This window comes from Struthio camelus, chromosome 8 (assembly GCF_040807025.1).
Source record: "Struthio camelus isolate bStrCam1 chromosome 8, bStrCam1.hap1, whole genome shotgun sequence".
Lineage (NCBI taxonomy): Eukaryota > Metazoa > Chordata > Aves > Struthioniformes > Struthionidae > Struthio > Struthio camelus.
This window is the reverse complement of record NC_090949.1, coordinates 24772752-24794800: the sequence shown is the minus strand read 5'-3', so window position 1 is coordinate 24794800 and position 22049 is coordinate 24772752. Positions and strand designations below refer to the sequence as shown.

The 22049-nt window shown below is 35.9% G+C and overlaps 1 protein-coding gene across 2 annotated transcripts in view; it reads left to right on the top strand.

The window, feature by feature from the left end:
• AK5 (adenylate kinase 5) overlaps positions 1–22049 on the top strand; it is a 104979-nt gene that overhangs the window by 6675 nt on the left and 76255 nt on the right. The window contains exons 4-6 of one of the 2 annotated variants that reach the window (XM_068952785.1): positions 1387–1556; positions 1688–1801; positions 15822–16013. In XM_068952785.1, the coding sequence (XP_068808886.1) occupies positions 1387–1556; positions 1688–1801; positions 15822–16013 (476 nt within the window). The remainder of the gene's footprint in view (positions 1–1386; positions 1557–1687; positions 1802–15821; positions 16014–22049) is intronic. The other variant, XM_068952786.1, reaches the window with a different exon arrangement.

Here is a 22049-nt window from a genome sequence, read left to right as displayed (position 1 = left end):
TTGAGTTGCAAAAGCCAGGTGGAGAGTTACCACCACTAGCGTCGAGGGTACAGAAGAGTTCCTAGTGATTGCTAGTGAAACTGAAAACTCTCTAACATGTAACTGGGGTACAGGTATGAAACCAGTTACACAAAAAGTGTCATAACCATATGTGAAGAAATACTGTAGAGCCTATCTTGCAGTCAAATCTCTGTTAATTACATAAATGCTTAAAAGCTATTTATGGAAATAATATGGATAATATAAGAAAGAGTTTTATGATTGCTAGCAAGTAGCTTATTGTATTCATATTTACTTTCACTGCATTGCTGTATTTTTTAAAGTTCAGAGAAAATGCGTATCATTATATTTTTAATAGTTCTTAATTCCTTGTCTGCTGAAATAAAATTCAGTGCTCTCAGGCAGAACACCCCAAAATATAGCTAGCAGGTGTTGGAAATTCATATCAAAACATTTGTTTTAGTTTTGCTTGGTTAATGCTATTGAATAAGGTACACTTTTCTATTTATAAATACTTTCATCAAAACAACCCCCTATTTTTACATAATAGATGCCAATTTCTCTATTAACTGTCCTTCCCGTGATAACATGTCCTTTTAGTTCAGACCTGTTTTGACGTTTTGTTTACATGTATTCTTGCTTCTGCTGTTCAGCTGACCTTCACTTCAGCATTTCCTGCTATCTAATGTTGCTGTTTGCTGTGATTTTGATGCATACTCTGCCTGTGCTATATTGAAGGGTCTTTTTACTCTTCATGCTCTCCAGCAAGCTGAACCTAACAAATTGCATCCCCATCAGATGCTTCAAGCATCACTACTAGAAGTATGCATGGTCCAGTAGAAAGTCCTTAAAACAAATCACTATGGAAACGTCTCAGCTGATGATTCGATAATTCTATGTATTTTAAAATTAAAAAACCTCAGAAACTCATGCCACATACTTAGGAGCAGATTTTATTAGATCTAGTTCATGAATAGTCCATTGACTTTAGCGGCATATTTAACCAAGTGTGATTCTTTCTATCGTGAATAAGGTCTTCAGACTATATCGCTCTACATTTGGATTTACAGGGTTCAAGAAAGTTGTGGTTTATTTCTTTACTAGAAATAAAGAAAAAGTCACTTGAAGGAACAGCTTTAGAATGGTGTCATGCCCAAAAGAACATACATGTATGTTTTTTTCTTCTCGGATAGATTTGTATTTTTGCAAACTATTACCTTTATGTTATGGCCTGGGGCCTCGATGAGAACAATTTCTAATGACAGAATATTGCAAGATTTGCTCTCATAATGGCTGGGACATTGGTGCTGATACCAGTGATTTCACGTAGGATTGGGTACTTTAGATAGAGGCTTAATGTAATGTTTTGCTTATAATTAACAACAGGTGGTCCAGGAAGTGGTAAAGGAACACAAAGTTTGAAAATAGCAGAACGTTATGGATTTAACTACATATCGGTTGGTGAATTGTTAAGGAAGAAGATCCACAGCACGAGCAGCAATAGAAAATGGAGTCTAATTGCTAAAATAATTACTACTGGAGAACTGGCCCCTCAGGTACAGCAGAATTAAGTCTATCCTGTGTTAATGTTTACTTTCTAAGGATTTGTAAATGCTGTATTAAAGTGCATCATCAAGAAAACTTCCTTTACAAAACTAAATAAATAATTTTTTCCTCTCTGTGAAAGGAAACAACCATAACTGAAATAAAGCAGAAGTTAATGCAGATCCCTGATGAAGAGGGTATAGTGATTGATGGATTTCCTAGAGACGTTGCCCAGGCAATCTCCTTTGAGGACCAAGTAAGCGATTGTTTTTATTCTTCAAATAACTTATATATCTCTACAACAGTTAAGCTTCGTCAAATTAACAAACAGGTTCCAAGAGGGACTAGATGTTATTTCTAACTGAAAATTCCTCTTGAAATCTTTGCAAGTGCATAATTACAGGTTGACAAAAGGTTATTCTTTTGGCTTACATTATGGAGTACGAATACAGAATATTCTGTAAAAGGACAGTGTGATAATATAACCAATAATCCAAGCCTCTTGTTTCAGTAATGAAAATTCTCTCAGATGAAGGAGAAAATAACATGAAATCTAACAACTGATATTTTTCAGATATTAATAATTTAGAAAGGGGAAGAAACATTATCTTTCTGTATCTATTATTTGTTCAATTTAATTTACATTAAGAGAAACATACTTTAGGTGTATATCTTCACAATGCTTTTAATCTCAAGGTTATTACAGTGCACTGAAAAGACTGGCATAAAATAAGGATTAATATTGCTTATGTTTTGCAAGTTCTCCCAAACAAGCAATAATGCTCTTTTAAGAAATGTGGTTGTTTTTAGTTATTATAAACTACCGTTCTAAAATTTAGTCACTAAAACTGTATGTCCAAGTTCTATTTGGATTTGTTTTCCACGTGTATATCCTAAAGTAATGTAAAAATACTTAAATTCAATGGAAAAACAAACTGCTTATGTCATTTTCTAATCAAACACTGTTAAAAGTAACAGTTACGGTCACAAGCAAAGGTTACAGTTTCAGTGCTGAATTTCTAGAGTGCCCTTCAGGCAAAACATTTCAAAGTACTTCACAATCGCTAGTATACTAGCGTTTCTGTACTTTGAATTCTAAGTGGCAGTGCCAAGACAGAAGTAACAAAGGAAAGCGGCTAATGAGACATTTCATTAGTGTGCTTTTATAAGGTATTATTCTGGGCAGAATTTAGAAGACTGAATTGAAGAAATTAAAGGAAACAGACAAAGTAGTTATTAAAAAAAATGGCCTGTGACTGCCAGCTATATCACCTTATTATTAGCAGAAGAGAAGATTGTCTATTTTATAAGTGAAACGGAGAAGAGAAATTTAGGCTTAATGGTCCTTGCCTTGCCTCTGTTTCTTCTCCTGTATGCTGTGCAATTGTGTAGCTTAAGCGTATTTCTTGGGGCTGTGATTTTGTGTTGGTGTTGTGTTTGATGAAAGAAGAATGGGGGATGTGAGAATGGAAGGACTGACAGAAGCTAAATTATTAAGTGTTTTGAGTTATTATTGGGTCAGAGTCTCCCTCTACAACAAAAAAACAGTTAAGCAACACTTGAGCGCTCATCCCAGGGTCCTTGTTACTAATACCACTAAGACCTTACAAAGTCCAGGAAGTAACAGAAGCAACTCAGGCAACACAGTATCGTGGAAGGGCAGAAAGATGAACATTGTGTTCCATATGTGTTTGAACGCTCCTGTTGTACCATTCAAATACCTTTTGATACAATTTCCTAATTTCCTAATTTAATATGATATATTCCATTGCTTCAAGGATGCTGTAGTTTGGTCTTATTTTTTTAGGGAAAAGAGAGGATGGATATAGTCATTTTAGACTTGACTATATTCTCAAAAATATCATTTTCAGTCTAATTGGGTTTGCTAAATCATCTTCCTCAAGGCCTGATTTTGCCTGAAAGATATATGATTATCTGAGTCTCCCTATAAACTTCCCAAGATCACTTCATATAGGGCCACGTTTTAATCTTACTCACAATAAAATAAATATGGGGAAGGACAGGAGGAACAATCAACAGATCCACCACGGGAATTATAGAGCTTTTATGGGAGCATAGGAAAGAACTCATTTAGTCTGTTTAGGCCAACCCCCAACTTCACCTTTCCTTTCATCCGGCCTCTTGTATGAGTATATCCAAGGCTGCAGAGGAAAACACAGACAAAGGACGTACATATTTCAACATACAACACCTATTTAATCCAGTGGGATATGCTCAATGTTTTATCTTGGCTTTATATTTTAAAGAAATAGAATATGCTTGTTATTTCTTTAACATTCTCTGTTTAGTAAGCCATAATGCTACTCACGTAGGAAGCATGGTCTTATGATAACACAAGTCGACTGTCAGCAGACTTAAATCTTGGATCCTATCCACAGCTCTGCCACAGACTTACTGTACTGAGCTACTTAATTCCCCAGTGGCACCTGTCTTCCCTCACTGTGAGGCTGATAGTAATCCATGGCATGTCAGGTTATTTACATTAAACTTGCTAACATTTTTAAGGAGCTCAAAGATCCCTAAATGGAAAGCACAATTGAGTTGTGGAGAATTCACTAATTAACTGTTGCCATAATTTGTGTAGGTCTGCAATTAAAGATGTGACTGGTGTTTTCCACAGCTTATAAATGTTACAGCTTTCTTGCTGGCAGTGTGTAGAAGCCATTCATAATTTATAATGAGGAAGATACAAAATTGTTCTCATTAGCCAAAGTGACAAGATGAAATTCCGGCAAAGGAAGGTTCAACTAAATAGTAAGACACTTTATAATTAAAGGAAGACCTATTAAGCAATGGAACGTCTTTCTGAAGAAAGGGGTGGAATTCCACAAAAAAGAAATAGTCGAATCACATTTCTGCAATACATGCACCTCATTCTTACAATGACATCTCTTTTAGAACATGGAGATCTGTTAATAAAAAGTCCTGAATAAGAGCCAATTCTTCTTACGGTTATTATTAATTTCGTCATGGGCAGATACTTATTCTTTCAGATGGTCCCTTTAAAATCATTGCATGCTTATGTTCCTGAAAACAGCAGAAAAGGTTGTATAACACAAGCCATTTTAAAGGTTACATTTAGGAGAACTGTCAAAAGATTCATGAAACAGGAGTTAGTATTTAGTTAACCATTTTCCCTCACTGCATGATCTCTTCACAACTGTTAATTGTTTTGATTACATGGATTCTAAAATAAAATTGTATACTTTAGAACATTGACTGTACATTATTTGTTCCATAAAGCAGCTAAAAATTCTGGAGTTTATGAAGTAAATTAAAATGCAGATCGTAAGTTTCTGTAAGGGTAAACACAACATTCCACCTATGTACTCGCCTTCTCAGCTTCTTCATCCATATAGAATATAGAGTAGATGCCAGTGGAAAGAACGAGCAGCAGGAACAAGGGTGGCCATTCATTTTTTCTTTGTTGTTTAAGTGTATTGGGATGCGTGTTCATCTGTGATCCCATGGAAACTTGAAATAAGCAAAAAAAGCATTCATTTTAGAAGCAGCATTTTCCACTCTAGCCTTCCTCCTTTGGCCTTATTTACACAGACAAAAAACAAACTCCAAGAATATAGATACTAGTAAAAGAACCAAATTACAGGGGTGAATGTGAAGGATGAGTTACTAAACTGCGTGGAAGTAGAGATAAATAATACAAGACACTGAGGAGAATAGGTGAGGCTGGAACAGGGACTGAACAAATGAGAGTAAAAGGGAAGGCCTATAAACAAAACAGGCTGCAAAAACCTGAGCGCTTGCGATCTTTGTTAATCATAAGCCTATATTGTTTTGTAACCCTTATGTTTTCCCTGTTTGTGAGGTTTGATGCAGTGGGGTCAAGAAAGTATCTGGACACAGCATCACATAAAGAGCCAGGAAATCAAAACTCGAACTAGATGTGAGCCGGCCACAGTGGTCAGTGGCAGGTGGACCAGGAGAAAGCCTGCACTTTTTCTGATCTAAGCTAAACCGCCTCCCCTTTCCCTGCCGTTATGTGGTGTGGACAGCAGATGCTAAGCCACTGAAGGAAAAGGAGGAAATCTGTCTTGCTCCCAAACACTAATGCTATAGAGTTCCCTGAACTCTGTTTATTGAACTGTTTTGTATATTCTAGCATGGATTATCCATGTATCTGCTTGTATGAATAACATGGGTTTTACCAGAATGAACTGTGCTGAGTTATTACAAAAAATAAAACTAATTTTATATTAGGAATGGCTCACCATACATGTAAAAAATGTGTGCTGTGTTTGCAGACACCTTTAACATAAGAAGAGCAAAATTATTTTTCCAAAAAAATTTCCTCAGTTTTATAGCTTACATAGGTGTTCCTGAAACTTGACATTATCTGAGCTTTCATCATCTATTTTCTGAAAAAGTTATATATGCATAAGTATGTATATAAAAATATATAGAAGTATATAGAAGTATATATAGGTGTATATCTATATCTCTGAACTCTAGTTACAGTACCTGCCCTGCACAATGTTATAGTATTGAAATATGCAATGATAAAGAATTCTTGTCAAACTTCATGTGTAATTGCTCTTGGTGCTACCGACACATTTTTATCCCTTCAACTAATCCAGAAGCTCAACATTTTTCTAGGAAGACATTTTTTTCTTAGTAAATGAGTCAAGCAAACCAATTTGTGTTAACATTCCCAAACATAGGTATAGCTAAAAGATTGCATTTTCCTCCTTATTATGTTGCCACGCTGTCTCTTGTGGACAGTTAAGTACTGGAAGCGTTGCTAGGCAGAACTGTATTAAAACACATTGCATGTCAGTGACTGAAGTGCTTAAGATAAACCAAGATATAATTTGCACTGATAGTATCACAGTATTTCTATTCCTGCTCAGGTCTAGAAGCCACAGGGTACAAACTCTGCTTCCAAATAATAATGCCAGTCTGAAATAACTGGGGAAAAAACAACTTACGCATCTGAGGAATTTTACATTTGAATTAAAGATCACTTTTTTGTTATTTTATCCGGTTCTCTTAATATCACTGTTCCTATCACCCATGCCTTTTGAGCAGAAAAGCATGCTTTAAGGTGTCATCAGTGATGTTTTCAGAGTTTCAGCAATGCTTACCAGTCAGCAGTAACTCTGCCATTCTGGTCACTTGCTTGCACCATCTTTACTTTATTACTAGTTTACTTTCATTGTAAACTAGTTTACTTTCATTTAATGTTCTGTTATTAATTTCAGGCAGTGAGAATTCAGAGCCTTGAGCGCTGGAGGAGTCACTCAATTTTCTGTGAACTTCTTGCCTGAGTAGATATAAGGCCCTTATTTTCCTCTTTTAATTTTAACTTTTAAAATTGAATACATAACATAACACTTTTCTCATTGAAAGTCTTGGATTTTTGCCAGTTTTTGATTCTTCCGTTTCTTAATTCCAGAGAGTGGTGTTGGCAATATTGCCAACACTTATGATAGTGGTACTTTTAATAAACCTTGAAGATTCTTCCATTTATTAATTCCAGGTAGCAGAGTCAATACTGCCAACGCTTATGATAGTAGTACTTCTAATAAAGCTTGAAGTCATGTGATCATGAGAATCTCACTTTAAAACAAAGTAAGTTTCAAGCAGTCGTGGTTGGGGAGAAAAAGTGAAAACATGAATTTTAATGGCTTAAAGGCAAAATAGAAAGAATTTCCAGTTCATATATTTGTTTCAAATATCCGAGAATGTCTGGATTCTGTCATTTAAGTGGAAATACTAGAAAGTTGTTTAGATTTCAAGCACACTTTGGAAAAAGCCAAGGAGAAAATGGTTTGCCTTACCATTAACCTGTCAGCTTGAAATTCAGCAAGTCACCTACAGTACTAGCATGCCCAAGCGTGCTAAATATCTTCCGCTCCAGTAACACTGTAATGAAATGTTTCTGATTGGTCTGTTGAACTCAAATGACTTGTGGAGAAGAAATTGCAGTTTGACTTTCTGTCTAATTTCTCAGATGTTGGTAAGTTATTACCCTTCCCTGGAGAAACAACTTATCACTTCAGTATTTTCCAGTTAATTCCAATTACTGCCCTTTTTTTTTCCGTTTTCAGTCACTCGTAGATAACTTTCCCTTCTGATTTCAGTAAATCCTTTTCCAACATTAGCACTGATCATTTCAGTAGAGTAAGTACAGCTTAATTTTGTTTGTAAATGTAGAAAAGATATTAGAATTAATGAATGCACATAAATGAATATCATTTAATTCCGTGATAAAAGAGAAGGAATATTTTTGTGGAAATTATTTTATAACTTTTTAAATTGGTGACGTATGGCCTGGGTGAAAAAGTACTTGAAAAGGTAAAGTCTTAATTAAAAGTAAGTGGGAGGAGGAAATTTTATCTGATTCTTTGTTTAAAGTGCCTTTAAGAATATTCGTGTCTGTACTACACCCACTAAGAATAACTAGTTCAACTCAGGTATGAATCAAGTTATCTGTTTCAACCCCCAGATATATTCCTTATGGAAATTATTTCAGGATTTAATTGTGCTTAAGTAAAGCAGGCTTTGTAAAAGGCACGGAACTGGATGTTGAGAAGAACTAACTTCTGTCGGTGCCTCACAGGCTAAGGAAACAATACCATTCCTCCAGGTGTGCTACTTAAACCTTCAAGCAGAGATAATGTCCGCAGTCCCCTCAAAGCCTGACATAACGTTTGTGGCCAACTGACCTGTGGCCCTGCACAGCCAACTTCATGGTGTGCAAAGGGCCTCTCATAGAAAACTTGCTCTGTCAGGGACCAAGAATTTGTGCTCCAGAAAACTAGCAAAATGTTCTGTTGAATGCAGCCATTCTGTTAATGTTTTTAAGGAGAAAAATCTATTGGCAATAGTGTTCTTTAATTCCAGTAAAGCTTTTCTTCATCATAGTCTATATGTCTTCTTCATCTCTCCCACTCCACAGCTTCTACCTCTCTTCCCCAAAACCTCCAGTCTGTTGTTCCAGGCTGATAAGCCTCACAGATACAATTCCCCATTGGATATATGTACCCAATCATCCATATGAAGAGTGGGAGGGCTGCCACATCAGCAGGCTACATTGTTGCGTTTCCTCTTTTTTATTCTCACTGGACCTATGTATTTTACATTGCTTTCTTCAAAGCCAAGCCTAAACAGGAGAACTACAGAATGGTCTTATAATTCATCTTACTTCTCCCCTGGTAGCTAGTGTACTGTTCTGGGAAAGGCAAGCAGTGGTTCAAATTTCTTCTGCATAAGAGAACATAGACCTTAGGTTTCCTGTTTTCTGGGCAAGTACTCTTCCTGCTAGTCGAGCTAACTAAAGGAGAGCTCCTCCACCACTGGTCTTTACACTGGTCCTTGACCCCTGGGAGAGGACCTTATGTTCTGAATTCTGAGCAGATGAAGGCGCCTGCTCAGCAGTTCTGAACCAGAGGTCTGCGTAGACATTTCTTTGTAAAATTACTGTTGATATTTACAGATAGCATTTCCTATTGGCTAGCTGCCCTTCACAGGTGAAAATCTAAATCAGTCCCCTCGAAGGCACCTTCCTCTCTCCATCAGTTACTAGGGGATCTAATCACCTATTTCTCACCATATTTCTCAAACATTAAAATGCAGAGTTAGGTACTTAAAACAGGCAGTGTGAGTATAGTTCAAAGTCGTTTACCAGAAACAATTCTATCAGCAAGATTTCATTCCTTGATGATATGATTAATGATTTTGCTTTTCTAAAACAAGAAGAAAATGTATGCAAACAGTCTAATAACCTAGCAGAGATTGAACTATATATAACAAATCATTAATTACAAGGAAGAGCACCCATACAATGGACATCATAAACTAGCTTGCTAGTAGCCTTTACCAATTGGAATTAAAAGTACTGTTAAATTAATGACGATTGTTCATGAGCTGTCAGTTAAGTTTTCTCATGAGTATCTAGTGGAACATAAGAGGAATTAAAAAACAGAGCATTTTCGTCTTTTGCCTAATGAGGAATAACGACAGAGAGTGTAATCATCTAATTTTCTAGCAAGCAACCACTCTACTCTCACTAATAAGAGGAGATGTAGAAAATATCCCCAGGGAGAAGAGAGCAACTTTTCACTTACAGTGCTTTACATCAGTAACACTACTGACTCGAACAGAATTACTCTGAATTTACTTCCTTGTACCAGTTTAGGAAGGTGATTCAGATCCAAAGACAGTAGGATTTACTCACTAGTAAATACTATCCTAAAAGAATGAGAGAACTGAGCACTTCCTACCCACCATTTTTATTTTCAGTTGATGCCATATGTTCTTCATCTCATGTAAAAGTCAGAAAGTTATTCATAACCATAAACCTACATGTACCCATAGGCCAAGATTCTCCCTTCTGCTGAGTTCCAATTAGTAAGTGAGTAGTCAAATTTGGTTCCCTGAGCCCCAGGGTTTCCCTAGGCCAGCTCTATGTTCAGCAAGAAAGTTGACTTGCTATAACTTACATAATTATCTCTTTTTCCAGCAGTCAGTGTAGGAAATATTTCCACCAGTTTTCTTGGGCTTGAGCTGTGTTTGGCTGTCAATAGGTAATTACGACAGAAATATGCGATATCTCTTTCCTGTCCTACTATTTGTACTATTTGCTACATATTGCCTATAATATGCGAATTATCTTATTTTGTCCTTTTACAATAAGGACATTTTCAGCTCTAATGTAGAGCTCAGAAATTTAGAGCTGATCCAGCTCCCCTTTATGTATATACATCAGTAGACTTGAAAGCAGCATCAACGAAATCAGGATGGTCAGGTAAGAAATTATTCAGTATGCACTCCTCTGTATTATTATAAAGCTGACTAAAGGGATGTGGAACATCATTCGATGACCTGTATACAAAAGCCATGCTTCAGAAAATACGTTACTGCGTAAGTTGCAAATTGTATGAGGTAGAGGAAGAATTAATATGGTCCTTTCATCTGTATATTTTCCATTCATATAGTTCATATATACATTTGCGCACAAGTCACGTACCATATGACTATTCCAAAGGATTATGACTGTATGAAAGGATTATGCTAATCCTAAATACGCAGTTTTCTTTCTGTAAATGTAAAATATTTAGTAATTTCTATGATGACAGCTTTTAACTTCAAGAACAAACTTGTAAGTGAAAATTTATGAACATTGCATTAATCTTACTGTTCCTAACTTGTTATATGCTCTAGGCACATATTAGTGTGAATCACGTGTCCATTAGAAACACAAAATAATTGTTTAGCTGATTATAAAATGTAAGCATTTTATCTGTTGTTTTTGGCTGTGGTAAGTTGAAGTTCTCCTTGAACACTAATACTTAATCACATTACAAATTTATAGCCCGATTTTTAAGAAGGCATATCTTATGATAGTGTGCTGTTTTCTCCATGCTTTGTATCCTCTTAGCAGATGTCAATTAAGTTGAACAGAATACTGACTTCTTGTGTATGGAACTTCTGTTGCTCTCTTCGTTCAGTGAGTTACTGTGGGGACCTCACCTCCTTAAAGAAAGGTCTGGTCACAAGGCTTGCAGATAGAGATGCGGAAACATTCAAATACAGGTTTCTTGACTTTTGTCAGCTTTGGGTTTATGATTGCTGCTCTTTGGCAAGACAAGGGGTCTGTTCATCAGCCATCTGTCCTTTGGGACACTCTGTGTATTTGCAATGTCAGTTTGTTAGGCGGATGACAAGAACAATGGTTTCTCGACTATCTTTCCTCAGACACATTTCTAGATAAGAATAAGACCCTCTGCCTTCAACCTGAGCAGCACATTAGGGGAAAACAGCATGAAGGAACCCAGTTGTTCTGCCTGTGCTGGTTCTCTACACAGAGGAAAGATCTTTTCTGCAGGTTAAGTCCAAAGATGCAACTTATTCCCTAGTTATAAAGCTCAACAACAGTTAGTCCTGAGTTTCAGAAACAGGTTTGTTTTCTAGTGAGTCATAAAAACATTTTCCTTTGTTAGGAAAAAACGATTCATACTTATTTTTGCGTAGGAGAATTAGATATATTGCCAGAGAAGTAATCCCAGATGTCCATATATTCACACTCCAACTTACATTCCAACTTAAAGTATTTATAAGCACATCTTGCAGGCAGTTGCAGTTGAGGTAAATGGGAACAGAGTGTTTCATGAAAACAGGAGTGAAATATCGATAGTGTTTCACAGGTTTACCGTGGAGGTTATAAAGTGTGTAGGAGAAGTATAGTAAGTGCTATTATGTCTGTGTACCCGTGGATGTAGAAGAGAGGATACTCTTTTGTCTATCTAAAAACAAGCAGAGGTGTAAGTTTATTACATGATTTTCAGCTACTTTCTAATGGTAAAGATGCATGCTCTGCAGGTAACAGATGAATTCATAGAGACATCACATAATCAGAATCTGTGTTATATTCCTACCTCAAAAAGTGAAATACCTTTGATTTTTTTTTCTACTTCAGAAAACCTTTTAGATAATCCTTAATTTGAAACTGAGCTTCATAAATTGAGAATATTAAGCCATTGTTTTCACTAACACTCTGTTTGAGTGAACAAAAAGTATTTCAAATTGCAAAGGTCAGAGTCTCAGAGTAAATATAAAGGCTTTTTTAATTATTACTGTTGGTAGTCAGAAAATTAAGAAGACCAAGAGTACTTAGTTCTTGTAGAGAACTTTCCATTTTAAAAAGCAATATGAAATCATTAAAAGCCTAATTAACTAATTTTCCACAGCAGTTACTGTATTGCACCTCTTTATTATCCTTATTTTACAATTAGAAGGAAAAAAAATAGACCAACAGCATGCTTTCACATTTTGCTAAAGAGGAGCTGACCCTTGAAGCAAATCCAGTTTGTCGGAATTAAATGGATGAGAATCAGCACACCTGATAGGGGTCATGGTGTCTTTCACATCCTTCCCTTGCTGTGAGGCTGCCCTTACCTAGCCGCAGTTTCTTTAAAGAACTGAGTTTGAATGAATAAGGTTGTACTCATATGTGTGAGTCAAACAGAAGGTGACCTTCTCTTTGATTGCTTTCCCTTTTTCCTTTAAGACTACCTATTTCATGGGGCATCTGTTTATTGTAAGTACTCTGTGTAAGGTCTGATGCTATACATGAAGTTATATTATATGCAAAGCTTAGGTTCTACACTTGAGGAGGTCTGTTATGACTTCATGGGGCTAAATACCTGGTAGATGCTGGATATGAAAATGTTTGGGAGTGAGCACTGAAGCTGGGGATAAAGCCAGCTACAGCTGGAAGCATCTGAAGATTTCTTGCCATGCTTCTTAGCTAGTGTTAGACTGTTGGGATCAGTGGAAATGGAAAAACTAAATAAAACTGCTCATTTTTATAAACTGCTTTTGTTCCTCACTTTACTAGATCGCTGGTTCTGCAATTATAATTTCTGAGTCCCATTTATGTTAGGAAATGCCAGTCAGCTGGATATCCATACTGGAACATGAGATGACCGTGTGCTCAGTTCCCTGCAATGTGCATCAGGCATGGCACACTGTTTTATGACCCAAAATGTTTTGAAATCTGTCGTATTTTCTTTCTGTGTTGGTTAAGGTCCACATCATAAATTTGATTTGTTTACTACTGTATGCTCTTTACGTTCACAACTTCTGATTCCTCATTAGATTTCTACTACTATTTAAACAACCTTAATTCAATAGAGCTACTTTTAATGAAGTCCATATTGCATGAAAGTCTAACACAGAAACTTACTTTCGTATTCTTTCATATGAAAATTATGTGCTTTAAAGCTATTATGGGGTAGTAAAATTTAAGTGTCATAATTCACCCTGTGAAAGGAACAGAATAAACCCATCAACTATATAAATAAATAGTCTGAGAAAGGGGGAAAAGTTACTCTGTTTTTCTAAAGTTGAGGTACCTGTGTTGGAGGTGGGCAAAAGAGAAAGACAGCTTCTCTTCCTCTGGCAGCTATGTAAAAAAAAAAAAAAATTAAATTACAAGGTTAAATTTTCAAAATCTCATGGATAGTCTGCTGAAAAATTACCAGAATTAGTACTGCTGGTTTTAGTTTGTAGTTTGTGTCCTCATCTGTCCAATCATCTACTATGTGCATTTTAAAACATTTTGAATTTCTTTAAAATCTTGCTTGATTTCCTGTAATGAAGAAGGAGCCACAATCCTACTTGCTAGTGCTGCTTACCAAACTTTTCTTTATATTTTGAGCTCTGCTTTTTAGCCACTTTCTTTTTCTGCTTCCTCATCTCTGCATCCTGCTATGTCAGAGACCTCCTGTGCAACTGAAGGCTAACAGCCATCACCCCACTTTTGAAAAGCTGTATTGTTTCTTTTGATTTCAGAAGAAACTTTCTATGCTTAGACTGTGAGGCGATATAGCCTCAAATGATGTAAGTTCAGCTAGACAGGGTTTTTTTGTTTGCTTGTTTGTTTTAATTTGGTTATAAATTTCCCAAGTTTATTCATCTGTGAAGTCCTGAAAATTCAATCTAATATATGCTTATTTTTAGGCTATTTTAGACCATTGGGTAGAGTGACCTAGATGTGGAGAGTATTCCTAAGTATAAGTCATTTTGTTCTGGCCCTCAGTAGTAATATATTAATGAAAACTGTATCATGAACGTAAATATATAAATTAGTTACTTCTTTACACTGTAGTAGTAAGAATATGTGTAAATGCTTGGTGATGCTGTTGTATCATTCAAACTTGACTGTCTGATTTACATAATACTAAACTGAATACAGGCAAAGTAAGTCTGTATATAGGTAAGTTCATGAGAAATAATGTCTATTTAGCATTCCTGAGCATTCATCATCATTTGTAATGTAGCTAAATTATGAAATACTAGCTAAATTTTTTTACTAGTATTAGTTAAAATTAAAGTATGAACTTATTTGTTCAGATAAGTAAGGACATCAGAAGAAACTTCATGCTTGTGTGTGAGAACAAACAAATGCCTTCTAATCTGCAATCATATGAAAATGTGCACAGCACAGTAGGGTTTTTCTAATCTCAAGTGCTTCATACAGAGAATTCTAATACATTTGAAAAGGCAACGGTAAGCTAATGAGAAAAAGATTTTTAGGTGAGTCTTTAAAGAGAGGTAGGTTTTTTTGTTACAACAGCAAGGTAGATGAAAGAACAGAATCAGGGCAGAAGTCTTAATGTACACTCTATCCCCAGTTTATAATCCTGTCAATTCAGATGTCTGAGTGGCTTCTCTTATTTCATCCACTGTATGTACTAAAGAGCAGCGGCCTCTGAAGACTGCCAGAGAACGTTCAGAAACATTCGTAAGAAAGTGGGGCTGTCAGCTTTCTCCTCCATCAAACCCCAAGGATCTCTCTGCTATATCTGCTTGTTAGCAGGAGAAACTAAAACTCATGAAGAATTCTGGAAGCCATAAGGTAGCTTGAATTTAACTAGGAAAGAGCTAAACTTCTGAAAGTTTTTTTCTCATTACCTTAAGGCTGTAATTCCTGAATATTAGTGCAGAGATGGGTGGTATGACACACTGACCAAACTGGATGGGAGAAATTAAAATTGTCTTAGCTGCCACATACAACCTCTTGAAAAGTGCACTGATGCTCAAGTGAGATTTCAAAAAAACGGAGAGAAAGGAGGCTATAAGGAAAATGTCTGGAATAATAATATCAGGGCTAGGAAGCATTTAAGTAGTGTTATAGAACTAAAAATATGTACCAAGAAGAGACCGGTGCGATTATTGTAAGTTCATTTATAAGGGAAACTGAGCCTTAGGAAGAGTGTACTTAAGTCAATGGAGAAGTTTACTGTGGACCTTGGAGCAGATCTCTTTTCACCTGGTCCTAGGCATCAGTCAACTCTATAGTGGCTTTTGGGTTTCGAATGCCACCTTAGAGAATGGCATTTTAAAGAAAAAACAGTTACCTCTAGAATATGGGACGGAGATTTTGCTATTTTTGAAGATTTTAATTTTAGCTAGTGGAAACTTCTGGTAATGCAAAGGAGAAACATGTAGCCTAGAAAAGCTTTCTGGGATAAGGTAAAATGCTTTCATTAAGCTTTTTCCTTAAAATTTCAGGTGAAACAAAGAGATAAACCTTCACACAAGACAAACAAGCCCTTTCCCAAGCCTATGAATTTCCCATTAAAAAAAAAGAAAAAAAAAAAAAGAGTTGATGAAGTTCCAGCTTATGCAAATATACCATGTCTGAGCCTCACATAGTAATGGAATTGTTGCATACTGTTGTGTTGGATAGTCAGCTAAATGGACAACTTTTTGAATTGCTCTTTCCACAGATCTGTACCCCAGATTTGGTGGTATTTCTGGCGTGTTCCAATCAAAGGCTGAAAGAAAGGTTACTGAAACGTGCTGAACAGCAAGGGAGACCTGATGATAACCTGAAAGCCACTCAAAGGAGACTAATGAATTTCAAGCAAAATGCTGTCCCATTGGTTAAATATTTCCAGGAAAAAGGGCTGATCATCACAGTAAGTCTTTTAGTATATATCTCTGAAAATTCAGCTGTCATTGTAGTTATATTTGGCTTCTGAGATCTTCTGCTTGAAGACAGGCTAGATGAGGCAAATTATGTTTTAGGTATATACCATGTTACTGAAAGCAAACTTTCCCCTTTTTTCTGTAAATATGAAGTGAAGATGCGCTGTCATATAATATGACATTTTTTAATGTAGTTGTTCAGTACAAATCCATAAAATATTTTTCAATTCCTATGCTAAGAAGATTGTATGAGAGTCAAAGGGTGTGTGTGTGTGTGTGTGTGTGTGTGTGTGTGTGTGTGTGTGTGTGTGTGTGTGTACGTGTGTATATACATATATATATGGGTATATATGTAGGTATATTTAAGAGATAACATTGACAAGGACTTGAACCATCTTAAATGCATAGCTCCAAGCTGGTGGTACCAGATTTAGCCAATCATTTTCCAAATTTTGATGACAGGGATATATAAGTCTGTAAGGACTTAAGACTGGCTTCGACTGCTGTGAGTTCTATACCCTTTTAATTTGAGAAAGACTACAAAGTGGTATAAACTGAGGCACAAGCTGAATAACTGTCATAGAGAATAGTTTCAGGAAAGTGCAGCAAGGCAGAACAAAAGTCATCTCTGTGTAGATGACAGAGAGACTGTGTAAGCACCATGTCAATTCTTTGCAGCAGGCGTACATTGCTCCTCCAACTGGCTGCAAACCCTCTGCTTAGAGATTATTTGCATGAAAGAAAAAACGTCTTTGAAGCACTGGTTGCTATTTCAGTGCAGCAGTTTTATACCTTGCATGTAGTCATGTACTTTTTGGATACTTGCCTTTGGGGTGTGTTGTAGGGGAGCAGAAAGCAGAAAAAAGTTATGTTCTAAGGGAGAGCAGCTCTTGAGTTGGAATAAGACACTACAGCTTTTTAAAGAAGTAAGTTTATAAGAACGTAGATTGACACAAGTAGCTGAAAAACCCTTAGCTTATCTCATCGTGGTTTTAACATGCCTTATTTGGTCCCCTAGAAGGTTTAACATTTCAGATAAAAACTTGATAACAAGAAAATTGCACTGCAAATATTTGAAATTTGTAGGGACACTGATTTCTGCAATATTCAGGGAAAGAAAGATTATCTTTAAACAAAAAAAACACTTACAGCTGCAAGCATAAACAAAACCAGAAGTAATTAGTGGAAGTAGGGCTAGCAAGTACTGCAAAAGTATTAAAGTGCTTAATCATGTTGAAATCAATGAGCAATTGATGATGGCTGAATTACTGACAAGTTCTAAATTACAAACTGTCTGGCTGTAATAGTGTACAGAATGGGGTACCACATATGATACCGTAGATGCATAAATGGCCTCTTTTGTTTGTTGGGATAGCCTGAATAACTTCGGTGGTTCGCACTGGTATGTTCTCCTCACAGCAAGTGTGACTAAGTCTTATCAGTTCTGTGTGCTGATTGGGTTCACCAAGGGCCATAACTGCAAAACCATCTAATGATGTTGGTACCTCTAATAATGCATTTAATCTTTCTCGATTTGCAAATAAAAATCCTAGGAAATTATTATATTGTTTTCTGCAAAGAGTATCTGTTCTGTTTGAGTATTTTCATTACCTCTATTAGGAAGGATGAGAGAAGTGGAATTCTTGGAAATTATTTTACATTATTGAGGAGGTATATATTTTGTGACATTTCTATAACCCTTTCAAGTGCTCTGCGTATAGAGAGCATCTTTAGGGAAGATGCATCTTTTGCAAATAAAATCTCAGCAGGGCACCTGGCTAAAATTCCTTCTCTGTGATGAGATCTGTAGAAGAGAGGATTTTTTTTCCTACAGAGGTTTCATCATCTACTTAAAACATTTTCGCTCCATTTCTTGAGTTTTACAGATAAATTAAATTACAATGTACACCTTAAATATGTCTTTGCTCTCTGAAAGATATATGGGTTTGAAAATGATAACATGGCATGTGGGCATTTTATTACTGTCCATTATAGAACACAGAAGCGCTGTATGCAGAAAACACTGACTTGACAAAATGTCAAAAAAGTCTTTAATATGAAAAAAAAAGTAAGATTTGGTTTTGTCTCTTAACTATATGGTCTCTACTCACAGTGTATTAATATGATTTCATAGACATATAGAAATTCCTCTTGATTTCAACCCGTGTATAAATGAGGAGAATTAGACTTTGGAAGGCAGACTTTAGTGTTCATGTGCCTTATGATTTGCTTTTGCAGTGCAGTTGGTTTTCATTTGTTGCAAAAAGGGATGCAATAGTAGAATAAAACCGTGGGAGTTGAATGCATCAGCAATTTGATGGTGAGGAGATACAGGGATCCCTTTCTGTAGATGATAAAAGAGTATATATGGCGTACCTCATTTTCATAGGATTTCATTGCAAATGGAAAATGCATTTTGCAGATGCCCAAGACAGCTAAGTTGGTGAAGATTAAATGAAAGAAAGCAGTAGCTAGGAAAGGAGCAATAGAAATAGCTTATATATGCATATACTACAGAGGAAGTGAGCAGTTGAAATTCCTACAAAAGGACATTTTGAAAACCATATGACCTTGAAATGGAGGTAACGTGTGCTAAGTACACCTAAAACACTACAAACTACCAGAGCACTTTGTAAATTTTAAAGTAGTATTCTTTTTTAATGGTCATTTGCCACCATTTGTTCCTTTTCTTAGTGCTTTATATATAGGCCAGCAGTATCCATAGAGTTCTAATGTCTGTCTGGCAACATAATTTCTTTTGATGTATTCATTTTATTGAATATCCTTTTTTCCAATGGGAAATCTAAGTATGTTTCTACTAACTTCTTATCCTATTCGTTTAATCAAATGTCAGTGGAGATATAACAGGTATTTTCTTATTCTGCCTCATGTTTTCTCTCACTTGAAGATCCTGTTGTTTTCCTCACTGATGAACTTGAGCTTTCTTTTGTTTTTGGAAATAAAGATAAGCATATCCTTTTTCATAGCCTCTGAGTTCTCCAGGTCAGTTTCATCAGTGGAAAAGAAAGAAATTCGTAGGATTCAAGAACCACTGCTGTCCTCATCATCATCTCCTGGGGGAAGGCATATATCTTTAGCTTACATTTACTAGCATGTACGTGTATAAAATGCATGTAATATTAAAACTTCTACAGCCATTGGAAGCGCTTGTGCACAGTATTTGCCTACAGCAGGAGAAAGTGAGAAAGAAAATCACCTTTGTCCTGCTGATTATAGCATTGAATCGGCAAGGTGTTGGAATACCATGTGGATGAGAACAGCGTAAGAACTTGAACAGCATAAAGTAAAATTAAACTAGTCTAATTCCTGGAGGAATTAAACCTTGAGGCAAGGTTCAGCAAGGTCAGTGTAGACCAGGAGAAAAAAAGAAAGATTTACATTTTTCTTAAATCCCTATCTGCTCCTTGTCACTGCTGTTCAAAGCTCTAAATCTCAGAGGTGCCTTCTACCCAGCATCATAATTCTACCTAGGGAAAAGAAACAAAACCATTTATGTATCTGTATTATAGACAGATACAATTTTAGAACCGCAACTCAAATTTTAAACTTGAAGATACTCTTCTTCATCAATAAATAGACCAAAAGAGAAAAGAAAATTACACTGAAGCGTGACTAAATATGATTAGTGAGCAGACATTTGAGATAATCATAGTCTGCTGTTAGACACTGTATGAACAAGACAAGAAAAATCTAAATTCTTCTTCCCTGCTCTCTATGCCTTATCTTTCCATTCTGTGCATGGTATCCCTGCTCTCAGAGTTTGATGTTTACTAGTTTCTGTTTTCAAGGAAAGAAATCAGGGCCCCATATACAGTAATTCTAAGGAGTAGGAAGATATGACACTGTCCTTTCTGAAAAACTCCTCTCTTAGAATAATGAAGTTGGGAGATCCAACATATTGAATTATTGTTCAAATTTAACAGATCTGTAAGCATCATTATAATTAAGAAAGAGAACTAAATATCTAATATTTTCACAAACATGTTGTCTTTGTTTAAAACTATTTTTAGCAACATGTCAGTAGGTCTAACAGAATAAAACCTGACTTTACTGAGTCAAATGCTATTTCTGAGCTATCATGACATTAGTAATAAATATCAGAACATTGGATGTGGAGTATATAAATAGATGCATATGCTGACATTTATTACATCATCAGCTTTTAAGAAATCTTAGAACATTATATATTGTTTATCAAGATACTAAGCCACAAAATACCAGGAAAAAAAGGTTTCGGTTAGACTAAATTTTGAACGGGAGAAAATGTGGTTACTTCTAGATAATCTGCAAGTACTCAAGTGTTTAGCAGAGGACATTAGCTCTGAGTGTAGTTTCTTCATCCAAGTATCGTTCCGGCCATCTAGTAGTCATTTAGACAAGTATTTTAGAATAGTTTATTTGGTCTCAGATGCTGACACGTCAATTTGTACGTGTACACAGCCATGCCAAATAGACCAAAGAGAGGTATAGTCTTGAGCAGGAAACTTCAAAATAAAAGGATCTGTGTATGTAAACTTTTAGACAGTGCCTGCTGCTCAATTAAAAATACTTAACTGACTTATACCATTCACCTGCCAGAATAATTGTTAGGCACTTTGCTATTTTGGCTACAGTACTGCTAGAGATGAAAGTCCCATCAATGGAAACAGCATGATATTATTTCTAACACTGATTCATAAGGATTTGCCTTTATTTTTTTTTTTTACATTAGGTCACAATGAAAGAAATAAAACAAAGAGAGAAACCCCTGCTAAACCCTATCTACCTAATCTCCTTTAATGTTTTTTAATGTGGATGCCATCCTGAGAAAGACTACCTTGTTCCAAAAAGCAAAAAAAAAAAAAAAAAAAAAAAAGAGAGAGCAGCATGCTACCAATGATAGCATGAAAAAGCTAACCCTTCTCCCGCAACCCTTACACCCTACTCGAGCCTAGATAAACTATATCGCAGGAGAAAACTGGTTTTGGTTTAACTGAAGGCCTAATCCAGCGCAAGGACCGTCATCTGCTGAGAATTTGCTATTAAAGGAGATTATTATTAAGAGTTTCTTAAGAATCGGCGGAAAAAGTAAACTGAGAACTGTTTCATTGTTTTAAGATATTTTTCTCTTCTGAAAATTATATTGATATTTCACCTTTGTTAGAGCAGCAACTGTGAACTACCTAGCCCTTAAGAACGACTTAGGATGATGATCAAGAAAATTATATTCATTGTCAATGTAAAATTACTTTAATTTGAAAATTTCTTAATATCCATCCCATCAGACATAATTCATCCCCTGCAAGGAAGTTTTTCATCCCCTGCAAGGAAGTTTTGAGACCACAGAAATATGGCATAGTAAGCTGTAGTGAACAAATTGATGCAGTGCTTACATTTTAATGTCCCTCAGTCTAAGTCATAAACAAAATCTCTCACAGAAAGCAACCTCTTTGCCTACAAGAAATGGCTATTTCCACTCAAATGGCTCAATTAAGTTGTTCTCAGTCATAGGGATTGCTTATATTCTAGAGGGAAAGGAATGAGAATTCAGAGAAGGTTGGTAAACAGTGGCCCAGAAAAAAAAATCCCTTTTAACACTTTCTTTAAAAAAAATACCAGAGGTATCCATGAGTTATGTATCCTGCAAACACTGTAATTTCCTACAAGCGTTGTATCTGCTAAAACGCTAATACTTTCTAAAACTCAGTCTCCTATTCTGAGAGATAAAGTTGACAACTATTAACATTTAGCAATTTTATGGTAGCTGTGGGTTATAGCTTGAAGCCAGCAGATGATATATTGAAGGCAGGGCAATATTATAGTCGGGGTATAACTATCAAGATTAGGATTCTTCAAATCTAAAATTTAAATTAAAACTGTCAATATTTTGTTCAGTAAATTTCATCAAGAACCTTATTTTCTCTGCCTTGCATTAAAATAAAAGGGCTTATTTGTTTACACTTTTAAGAATCAAAGACTTTCCAAATGAGGAATTTGAAGAAAAATGACTGATTTCCCATTCTTAT